The 12,334-nt window shown below is 43.9% G+C and overlaps 1 protein-coding gene across 1 annotated transcript in view; it reads left to right on the forward strand.

The window, feature by feature from the left end:
- The window catches only part of agbl1 (AGBL carboxypeptidase 1), a 74,860-nt gene that overhangs the window by 5,985 nt on the left and 56,541 nt on the right, over positions 1 to 12,334 (forward strand). The window contains exons 5-10 of the mRNA XM_083667207.1: positions 101 to 194; positions 2,619 to 2,656; positions 7,197 to 7,405; positions 7,675 to 7,843; positions 9,239 to 9,303; positions 10,758 to 10,874. Coding sequence (XP_083523333.1) covers positions 101 to 194; positions 2,619 to 2,656; positions 7,197 to 7,405; positions 7,675 to 7,843; positions 9,239 to 9,303; positions 10,758 to 10,874 — 692 coding nt within the window. The remainder of the gene's footprint in view (positions 1 to 100; positions 195 to 2,618; positions 2,657 to 7,196; positions 7,406 to 7,674; positions 7,844 to 9,238; positions 9,304 to 10,757; positions 10,875 to 12,334) is intronic.

The following is a 12,334-nucleotide window of genomic DNA, read 5'->3' on the forward strand; positions in this document are numbered from 1 at the left end:
CAAGGAGACACTTTGTTCATTAGCATTTAGCATTGACTTAAAAATGATAGTCGAATGTCTTTATTTGTTTCCTTTTTTTTTTTTTTTTTTTATCTTTCAGTTACCACAGCCATGTTGCTGGGCCAAAACCGAGGACTGGACACTGTATTCCAACTGATCTCTCCCCACACCACCAGGCACAAACGCACAGTCAAGTAAGTATCGTATATCATCTCCATCTGTCACTGGCTGCGCCAAAGGCATGCCACAGCTACCGCCAAAGAGATCTACAGTATACCCACTGCTGCATGCCTGGGCTGCCACACATAGCACAGACGGATTATATGAGATGATATATAGCCCACTGGCTTTAAACCTCATTTCTGCAGAAATGATGTTAATTATCCCAAGTAGTTAGCCAAGATTTAGAATTCTAAGAGCCCACATCAATAGACTTTGGCACCTAATGAATTACTGACGCCATAGAGGCATGATATATGGTGTCAGATTGAATGGCAGTTGGACATGTCAATCAGATGACTAAGAGCTGCAAATGTGTCCAATTATAACTTTTTATCATCTAATTTTTTTGTTGACAACAGTAGGTTTAGTTCACTGCTCCCTGGGTACTGCTATAAAATCTATAAAAAAACTATAAAATCACTCAGTCTGTCATCACTCACAAGGCCTGTAGACTAGGCTGTGCTACTACATTTCTACATGAACAATTGGAGTATACACAGTCCCATTCAACTTTGAACTAAACCAACTTGTGTCTCCCAAGTTACACATTGATAAGATACAGTTACACACAGCACTGACTTGCCATTCTGTACTGTTAAAGAGCATATAGCACAACAGTAAAAGTCAAGTGCCTAAAATAGCAAAATTATTTGTGTTGCAAAGATGATGCGAGAGAGAACTTTTAGATTCAAAACTGAATCTCTTAAAAAAGCTGGGAATGTTTTTGTGGTGTGCACAAATTAAACAATTTGCATACTGTAAGTTTGCTAGGCTGAGATTTGTAATTAAAATGTGTGTCTTAAAGGCAGAGTCCTCTGGCAGAGGATTAGATTAGATTAGATAAACTTCATTCAGCAGGATGACGTTGATGAACCTGCATTCATCAAAACCTTCCCAGAAGCTAATATGAAGGAAAGGGTTTCTCATGTTTGATGGAGCTTTATCACAGCAGGACTCACTTCCTAGGTAAATGGAGAGTAAATTGGGAAGCACTTTACTCTACCTAAAGCCAACAGGCCAACAGGTATGTTCAGACAGACAGACAGACAGACAGACAGACAGACAGACAGACAGACAGAGAGATATGTCCTTCCTGAGTGGCATTTATTGTCCATCCTTTGGTAAACAGAGTCTGACCCCACAGTGACTCTGGCGGCATTCCCAACCTCAGCCCACTTTCAGCAGGGCAGGGTAGCAGAGTGCTAGGGGGGTGGGCTAGGCTCAGTGTCGTTTGACGGAGGACAGATAGACAAACTACTACTGTCCTGAGTCTGCTGCCTGCCTGCCTGGCTGCCTGGCTGCCTGCCTGCCTGCCTGCCTGCCTGCCTGGCTGCCTGGCTGCCTGCCTGCCTGCCTGCCTGCCTGCCTGCCTGCCTGGCTGCCTGGCTGCCTGGCTGCCTGCCTGCCTGCCTGCCTGCCACTAGACATACTAGAAAGTGTTGCCCTGCTGATTCTCTTTCAGTCGACTCGGATTGACCCCTCACTATGGGCCACATCCCTTTATTGGGACGGTTGACAGGCGGGATTATCACTCTCCCTAACCAAACATGTCACCTTCTAAACGTGGATCAAAGACCATCAACCAACATTTAGCAGTGCAGCTAGGCAATATGTAATACTTTAAAACTCTGAAGCAAATTATGATCTGCCTGGATCTGCCTTGGAGCAGGCAGGGGGCAACGGTGCCCATCCTGCTCAGGGAAGTCAGGGCCTTATCCTGGTGATGAAGGGTGATGATGAAGTGATGAAACACTATCTGAAAGACAGAGGACACAGAAACAACAACAGAGTACACGAGCATGAGTATTTTCTATGGTTGGAGTTCATTGAAAACATATGGTTATGGGATTGATTTGCGACCTAAAGGGTTAATTCGCTTTGGTTAAACTTCCTAACACTCATTTATTGGTATTGACATTTCAGAATTCCAACCCAGCAATTCTGCCTACATTATGCAACACTTTGTTTATGTTTGGATGTGTTCATACCCTTTGCTTCCACTGCATATCATATCAACACAAAGCTGCCTACAGTACTTTATCATCTAATTTACAAGCCCAAACTAGGATTTATAGGTATGGCCAAGCACATTCATAATTAATCCTTGTTCACACTGTGGTGGCAGCGTATGCTGTGCATTTACTCTATACCCCTGATTCAGCAGTTATGTTACCTGTTGTAAATGCTTATGATCGCAGTGACAGGGATTTCTAGTTTTACATTGCTAAAGCAAGTGGTGCACTGTGTTTATGGAAAGTGTTCAAAGTTGACTCCAGTTTTGGAGAGGTGCCTGGCTGCATTAATGTGTTTTTGTGCAGAAAAGGAGAAACTCCTTAATCACTGTAGTGAATTCTGTAGTTTAAGACTTCTCTCTCTCTTTCTGTTTTGTTTTGCAGGGCGGCGATCGATGCACTGACTGCACTTTTATGTGCAAGTAAGTATTGTTTTAGCCTTTTTTAATCTAGTGAGTTCTTCGACACTGTACAAGTGTTGTATGAAATAGAACCAGTACTGTATGTCTCAAGTAGTAGTAGACTGTTACTGACAAACTCAGATTCTGTACTGTAGTTTAAGGTGTGTGTGTGTTGTGTGTGTGTGTGTGTGTGTGTGTGTGTGTGTGTGTGTGTGTGTGTGTGTGTGTGTGTGTGTGTGTGTGTGTGTGTGTGTGTATATCACTAAGAGGGAGAGATATTCAGTGTTGTGACTGTATGACTTGGCAGATTGGATGGTTAATGCCCCTAGGCTTTATGTGAATAAATGTTCAATAATCTACTCTCTCAATATAAAACCCCAGATTAATTGGTCAAACATGGTAATTATATAAATGGCTCTTACAGGCTGCTGGATAACCATAACTGCTTTATGGTCATTAATAAAATGAGATCATATGAACCAAATATGTTTTAGCCACCCAAGGAAGCCAGCTGTCAATTAGCTTGGCCTTGGTGTGACATGCTTTTATATGAATATTGATGATAATATTCCTGCCAATTGACTATGGAAATATGAAAAAAAAGATCACTCAGGGACCGAAAAAACAGCAATGGCTGCTGTTCTCCATACATAGTTTAATGTTCAGGCCTTGAAAATTGAAACACTGTATACAATGTTCACCAGTTTCAGTGACTCTGGCTCTGTCAAATGATTCAACATATTCAATTGTGCATAACATTCTCTAGGATTTGTATTGTATATTGATTCAATTTGCGTTCAAGATCTCAGACATAATCTTTATCATGTTATTAAACTGATTTGTTTTCCTGCTGCTGTTGTATTTTTAACAGGCAGCATATTCTTAGTCTGATCCACTCAGTTGAAACACAATCACACTCACTATAACATCATTGCACCCGGCTTATTGGTGACTTTACAGGTTGTCATACAATGATTCAATAACACATTTCCATTCCTGTGTATTTGTTCATAACAATAGTTATATTAGCTATTGATGTTGTACATTTAAAATATCACTTTAATATCCCTTCCTTGTATGCATTAACAGAATCGTTATTTTCATTTATCTCCAGCCGGAATTCCATTTTCCACAACAAAAATCAAATTACGTTTCCCCCTCTGCATTCAAAATTCACAAAGACACAAAAAAACACACACAAGCAAAGCTATTAATCTGCCAAAGGCTTGCTCTGTAAAGAAAGATGGCTCTCATAAAAAGCCTTCGCTGCAGTGTTCTAGTCGGCCTGTAGGTGGCAGTGTGACTCTGTGCCTTGGGTATCTCTACCCTTAAGCTCTCTGAGCTTGTCCTTTGTGTATACAGGCTCTGCACCTGTTGCAGCACTGCAGTTGCTGCTGAGCTGCTGAGCCATTCTGCTTGTGAATAACATTAGGCTGCTGCTTCTGCTTCTCTCTCAAGCCTCTTTTTTTAAAGATGTGCGTCTACGAGGTGGTGATGGTGCAATTCATTCTCTTTCATTCAGCATCTCCAGTGGAGTGTCGTTACTCCGTGTCTGTACGGTGTGTGTATGGGGACCTTACCTTTTGTTATGATGGTGTTTTTTCATCGTGTCTTAGTTCACTGTAGATGTGAGTCAGAGGTAGTCAATAACCATCCAACAGCTTAACTCACATGTTTTCACCTTGTGTGGTTTTGACAGTTGGGAGATGTGATATTACCTTTTAATCTAGCGCTTCACATCTCGGCGTTGGTGTCTGGCCGTGTCTGAAACAAGCTCAAAAAGCATATTCAAAGATAGCTTGAGATGTGAATAAGGATGTCGCATGTTTGTAAAATACACCATGTGTGAGCTCCACACTGCTCCAAAACCACCAGTAATAGTCAGTGCAGTACGACTAGGGAGCACCATAGTGTAGGATTTTTGTAGGATCTGTCCTTTGTGTAGGATTTTAACCATAACATTGAGTCAGCCTTTTTAGGTTTTCCAATGATTTTCCAATAACTTATCCCTTGGTCTATACATACAGACAGGCCCCCTCTGGCAAGGAGTATGTATAGAGTTGTATGCATGCACTGCTTACCCTCCCTTAAACAATCATCATGCATCTAGCTATGAATTGATCTCCTCTGAGAGAGTGATAAAACCCATTGCAGTCATTAATATTTCAGAGAGCTGTGTTTGTGCTTAGCTGGGCTGGAGCTCACACAGACCACGGCCCCCATGCAGAGATCTAGAAGGATAGGGGAGAGGGGGGGGGGGGTAAAAGGAGAGGTAGAGAGGGTGTATGATAGAGTGGGAGAGGCAGAAAAAACAGAGGGAGAGAGAGAGAGGTAGAGTGAGAGAAAGGCAGACATAAAGGAAGAGGGAAGGAGGGAGGGAGGGAGGGAAGAGGAAGGAGGAAGGAGAGTTTTAGAGAGAGACAGAGAGAGGCACTTGAGAAAGAAACCCTTTCTTTGTTTCGTTTGTTTCCATTCTCCACCCTTGCTCTCCATCTCCTCTGATCATCTGTCAACCAGTATACCGGGCAGATACACATGAGCCGCTCCCCTGCTGCTGCAGCATATGCACGTCAGGCTGACCTTCACAACACGAGTCTGCCTGCTTGCTTTACTCTGTGCTCTATGGACAACTACAGTGGTTCTAAGTCCACTTTTCAGGACAAAGGGTGAATAACTGGGATGCAGCATACAATAGCTCTAGCATGGGCCAGGTCCCAGCTTCCCCAGCAGAAACACATACAGTATCAGGCTCCATCATGTTGTAAGACCATAGAGTGTGTGGGTGGGAGTGTATGCACCTTGGCCAGTGAAGGTTGTAAATGTTGGCCACTGTACACAGCCTGTAGACACTGTACACAACATTGGACACATACTGGACTGGACTGGACTGGACTGGACTAGACTAGACTAGACTAGACTAGACTAGACTAGACTAAACTGGACTGGACTGGACTAGACTGGACTGGACTAGACTAGACTAGACTAGACTAGACTAGACTAGAATAGACTGGACTGGACTGGACTGGACTGGACTGGACTGGACTGGACTAGACTAGACTAGACTAGACTAGACTAGACTAGACTAGACTAGACTGGACTAGACTAGACTGGACTAGACTGCATTTGTTTCCGTTGTGTCGATTTTGGCACTCTCGCTAAACCCTCATTATCATAGCAGTTGACCCACAGGGCCTTTTACCATATTCTTCTGCAGCCTTTTATATCCACCACTTTAGTTGTTCTGCCCAGTGGTGGTATCAACATAGATGTTATTGTGCATTATGACAGACGATGCTCTCATATCATTGTGTTCCCTCCCATGACCCCATCGGATCGGTCTTCAGCATCACATTTTATCTCAACTTGAAAATATTCCTCATTATGACACTGAAATGCCATGTATTATCTCACTTGGGCTATTTCACTTCATTATGCTATTGTTTATTTGTTTTGTTATTTATTTATTTCTCAGTGCCAAGATGATGCATGCTCTTATTACATTTTTCTAATAAAATGCACAGTCAAGCATGACATAGAAAGAGACAGAAAAAAAGGGAAAAAAAACGCCAGCGTCAATTTGAATATGAATAGCTAATACGGCAGCTTGCGATAAATAATAAATATTTACCCAGACTTTGGGAGTAAACAGACAAGAGACTAATGCGATGCAACAAGCCTCTTTTCCTCAACACCCGGGTGGCTAATACTGTACTTACAATTGATGCAAAGGTCATGTGTGAATAAATATTTTAGAAAAGGGCTCCGAAGCTTCTCATTAATGTAATCCATTTAGCACTCAGGCTTCAGCTTTCAGCTGGACACATGATAGATAGGCTCTGTATGTTTCCCTTCAGTTAGGTCTGAGGGAGAGAGAGAGAGAGAGAGAGAGAGAGACAGAGAGAGAGAGAGACAGAGAGAGAGACAGAGAGAGAGAGAGAGAGACAGAGAGAGAGACAGAGAGAGAGAAAAAAGGGAGATAGTTTTACATGTCCAAGTTTCTTCAGTGAGTTTCTTCAGAGAGTGGGCATAGGTCATTGAGGTGTGTGTTGTTGTTATTACACATGGTGAGAAAGCTTTCTTCTATATCCGACAGAGCTAGGATAAAAGCCTAGCCTGCCCACACCTTTAGCACATCAGTCATTACTGACTGTGATAGTGTGTTTATCAAACCTTGACATCTCACCATGTCTACAGTACAATGTTTTGTACATCAAAGTAGCAACATTCCTTGAAAGAGTCACCTCTGAGTCAAGTTATATAGGATTAATCAATTAATACAATACAATACAATACAATACAATAAAATACAATACAATACAATACAATACAATACAATACAATACAATACAATACAATACAATACAATGTATTGTACAATAGAGAGTAGAATGACGACTGCTTTGTGGTATTTAAAACCTTGCCGTCTCTCTCTCTCTCTCTCTCTCTCTCTCTCTCTCTCTCTCTCACTCTCTCTTTCTCTCCCTCTCTCTCTGTCTCTCTCTCTCTATCTCTCTCTCTGTCTCTCTCTCTCTCTCTCTCTTTCTCTCTCTCTCTCTCTCAGAGACTAATGTTAGGTCTGCGGTGGCGAAGGGGTATATCTCTGCCCTGCTGAAGCTGTATGAAGACTGGCACAACAAGGACCCTGACCAGGAGGCCGTGCCAATCCGCCGTGCCCTGCTGCGATGCCTCCACCAGGCCACCTACTTCAGCACCGGCCGGGACGACCTGGTCGCCCACGGGGGCATCGGCCTGCTATACCACACTATACAGGTAACCAGACCGCAAAACAGACTGCACAAGCAACTGTACAGTACCCATCTGCCACACCACACAGGTCAGTATATTGATCGACCACACAACAAACCAGACCACAACCACAACCTCCTCCACCCATACTGCACAGGTAACAATCTATCACACCCACTGCAACACCCACAAGTACAGTCACAAGATAGTATTTTCTATTGTATTCTACAGCCTACGGTCACTGTTTTAACCTATGGAGATATTCCCTCTAATGACTGTTCCATTCTATGCAGACCTGCCTGTCCAGTAAGGGCCTAGAGTCCCTGGTGGAGCCTGCTGTGCAGCTGATGAGGAAGTGTTATCCTAAATGTCCCCTCCCCCTGACCTCTGACATGAGTGCCTACACTTTCCCTCTACCTGGGAGACCAGACACAGGCCTCAACACTGTCCCTGGACTCCAAGGTAAGGTTTACCTGTTGCTGGTTTCATCTCCTTCACCGTCCCTGTCTCTTGTCTCTGTGTCTGTCTGTCTGTCTGTCTGTCTGTCTGTCTGTCTGTCTGTCTGTCTGTCTGTCTCTCTCTCTCTCTCTCTCTCTGCTCCATTGTGAACACACTGACTATACTTACTTATAATATACTACTGGTCATGAACATTCTACCTGACTTGTTTGTCACTCTGAGGACTCTGGCATGGTTACCCTGGCAACCGTGTGTGTTGACTGCATGGCTGTGAGGCAGCTATAGTCTATCAGAAGCCCTCCTCATTCCTCTTACTGACGTGGCATTGTTAATCTAATCTGCTCCTGTGCCGTTTACCATGGAGGCGGCCATGACACTCTCTGTGATTAAAGCACAGCAAGATTCATTTTGAATACAAATGAGTAGTTATGTGAACATGCATTTGATTTACGTATGATGACACATGTTCCTCATTTCGAAAGGAGCTACAGGTTGCGATTTCACTTTTATCATACAGAAAAGTATGCTATCCAGAAGAAACATTGAAGATGATTATGGTTGTTTGTATCAGTCAGGATATTGTCAAGATTTGCATTTAAGGCAGCAGTCTTTTGTGTTGAGATGAAGTGTCTCTCTCCAGTGACACACACACACCCTAGAATCTCAGAGAGTGTCGGGTCCACTAAGACTATTGCCCTGCAATAATGACCCCTGAAAATTGAAATAGCTTGATATGGTCCTTGTTGCTATGAGGCAGATTTCAGTTTGACATTATCTGTAGCTCTGGGTGGCTGAGGGAGTTTGCATTCTTCCTTTTTGGTGATCTGTCATTCTCGACCTGCTGCTGACATTTTGCCCTCACTTTGCCTTCCCATCTGCCAGTCAGGTTTGCACAATAGAGCATCAGGGTGGCAGGTCTGAAGAGACAAAAGCCATTATTCCAGGTTCAGGCTGAATACTGTAAGACGGTTGTGTGACAGGAGTCTTAAAGTGGTAGGAATCCATGTGCAAATTATACTGCTCAAAAATCAGTGACTGTATGAAGCTTTTAGCCTTGCTTTTCTGATTGGTTGACAGTGTGAATGTTCTCACTTAAAACTCAAGAATGCAGCAGTCATTCACTGTCATGAAATGATTTGATTAGCCATTGTCATTGGGAGGGAAACAGTGAACACAGATGCATCTGTTTGTTTGTTTGTTTGGGTTCATATGGATGGAAGTTTGACTGCTGTTATAACCTTGTATGCTATACTGTGTCTGCAGTGTGTGAATGTGCAGCTCATGTCAGTAAGGGGAATATAGTGTTCACCCCGGATCAGTTTGTTTGATCTCACACAAATAGTTCAAGTCTACACATCTTGACATCTATGTCTCAGTCTTGTGTCTTCTTCTTGCTAGATGTCAGCTTCGAGGACGACAGAGACGACGACATTGAGAATGAAGAGCCAGACTGCAGGGAATACGTGAGTGAATCGTGATGTGCTCTGAAGATGATAGGAGAGGCAACATGCGCGCACACACACACACACACACTCACACACACTCACACACACGCACACACTCACACACACTCACACACACGCACACGCACACGCACACGCACACGCACACGCACACGCACACGCACACACACACAAACACACTCCTAACATATTTCTCACGTCTCCATGCCCCAGACTTACTCACACGGACACAGGCACAATCTAGCAAATGCAATTTTCCTCAGTAATTCATCCTAAATGAATAAAATGGGAGCATATTTGACTGATCCATTACTTGTGAAAAGCGGCAGAGGAAGAGAAGGCTGTACGTGCTGTGAGTTTGACGTGAAGCGCTTCCTGCTTGCGTATTACTTCAATAACAGGGCCTCTGATTCAGCCATAAATCAATGCCAGCACTTCACACACACACCCTCATTCATGTACACACACACACACACACACACACACACACACACACACACACACACACACACACACACACACACACACACACACACACCCCTAACATATTTATTACAATCTACAATGTGGGCCTCCTCTGGTCTCGCCAGCAGTCAAGCTGGCATGCACACAGGATGCTCAAATTCACAGCTGCCGGTGAATATGAGAATTCTGCGTGCATGTCTTCACCCCTGCTAGCTCGTGTATAGAGACGTGGGGAGGAGGATGTAGTGTAGCAGAGCCATGCTGACACACACAGGCTGACACATCCATTATCTCACACATTAGTGTATGGAGAGCAGCAGGGGCGATGTGCTCCACTAAGTCCTCTCTATCTCTCTCTCTTCTGCGTCTGTTAGTCTGGGAACTGGTTAGCTTCAGGCATCCTGGACACTAGCAGAGGTGGTGGTCGTTAGTAACTCTGTGTTCCTGGACACAGGCAGAGATGGGCGGTACTTTGTGGTCACTCAGCTGGCTACATCTCTATAGGCAAAGACAATCTGCTCCACCCCCATTTCCACACTGCATTAACCTCCACACAAGGCAGAGGCAGTGCTACTAGTGTTAGTGCACTGACTTTATTGCATTGTCAGTGCATGGCTGAGGGGGGAGCTGTTGTCAACCCTGTCTGTTGGTGAGATTGATGCTGGTAGTTTGTTTGCCTGCCTTTCCTCCCTGGAACCCTGGAGTCAAAGGTTGTGTGTTTCTGATTAGCAGCCTGCACCAAGTGTGTTATAGTTTTGGCTAGTGTAGAGAAAGGAAACATAGGTCAAGTTGTCTGGATGTGTGCAGTGCAGTGCAGGGCAGTGGAGTTGCAGTCAATGCTTTGTTCTGCTCCACATCTGAGTGTGTGTGTGTGTGTGTGTGTGTGTGTGTGTATCTGTGTGTCTGTGCGTGTGTGTGTGTGTGTGTGTGTGTGTGTGTGTGTGTGTGTGTGTGTGTGTGTGTGTGTGCATGCGCATGTTCCCTGGCAGGATGATGATCTGGAGACAGACTGGAACAAGCTGCGGTCAAAGCCAGAACCTGACAGGCCTCTGGAACAACTGGGTCAGTACGTCAGACTGTGTCCCGAACTCCACCACGACTTCCAGGTAAACACCACTAAAGTATACCTTATCCTCTCCCTCTATGTTTTACCTAATCTGTCCACCCCCCCCCCCCCCATCTCTCCATCTTTGCATCTGTCCCCCACCTCTTTTGTCCTGTGCCCATGTCCCATCTCTTGTGCCTGTCCCTCCCTTCTCTCCAACTCCCTCCATCTCTCCAATCTCCACCATCTCTCCCACTATTGTGTTCTGAATAATCCTATGTATTTACAGTGTTTATTATGGAGGGCAGGGCTATACACATGAATACAACAAACTGTAGATGCAGGTCTTTGTGGTGTGCTCTCCACACGGTCATCTGAAAAGCTGATAAACATAATGATAACCCCTCACAGCCAGAGAAGAAGTACTGTTCTTAGCAAGATAAGATAGGAAAATATCCGCTTTGGATGTGAGGCCTGGTGTCTGACTGTGAGAGGATGATAGCTGGTGGCAGGATATGACAGCCTCTATTCCCTTTTGTTAAACCAACATTTCACAGGAGTGTAACGTTTTGATACCACTGGACTTCATCGTGTGCAAAAAGCAATATATGGCTATCCAGTTATGGGTTTCATACACACCATCTGGATAATAGTGCATGGCTATAGGTGTGATGCTATGTATTAACACAGTTATTATCAATATAGAGATATTTATTGTGTGGTTGTGTAGGCATTCATTCCAGCCCAGAATCAAACCAATCCTGTTCTTCAGTCTGGGCCACAATCATTTGAATCAGATGTGATAGTGCTGGGCTGAAACTAAAGCCTGCACACCCAGTATCACTCCAGGACAGGAATTTGGCTTTAGACGACTGAACAATATGTCTGTTTCTCCTGGCTGAATTCAATGAAATCAGATTTGTCAGTGCTGGGCTAGAAAAATGCCAGGACAGGAGTACAATACCCCTGGCTGCAGATGGCTTATGAGTTAAAGAGTATTTAAATGCCAACATGCCCTGTGGTAAATCTGTCTGTTTCTGCATTTCTCCTCCTGGCGCCAACGTTTTAATTTAAATGATACCACAAGATTAACAGCCTCGGCTGAAGCCTACTTCTTCCCCAATTAATTTTCTGCTGTCTCTCCTGATGTAGTAATTCAGCGTGCTAGAGAACAACAAGGCTATTGGGTTGGTTCCAGTCCTCAGAGTGAGAGCAGAGATGGCTCAGAAAGACTGAATGCATTTCACATATTGACACAACCCAACAACAGTGGGTCGACTGTGAACCGACACAACTGAGAGGGGGATTACTCGAAAAACAAATAGAAAGTCAAAGTCACAATGCAGACAGACCAAATACATTATTACTGTGGTCAATTATTTTTTTGTCATGCTCATGTCTTGTTTCTTCTTTGAAGCCCATGATCCATCATGTCACGCGTAATTCATTATTGAAGTCAGACTTGACTGAATACATGTAATGAGCTTCTCTCAGAGTATCTCCGGATCTGCATTGTAAAAC

The sequence above is a fragment of the Argentina silus genome (genome assembly GCF_951799395.1).
Source record: "Argentina silus genome assembly, chromosome: 3".
Classification (NCBI taxonomy): Eukaryota; Metazoa; Chordata; class Actinopteri; order Argentiniformes; family Argentinidae; genus Argentina; species Argentina silus.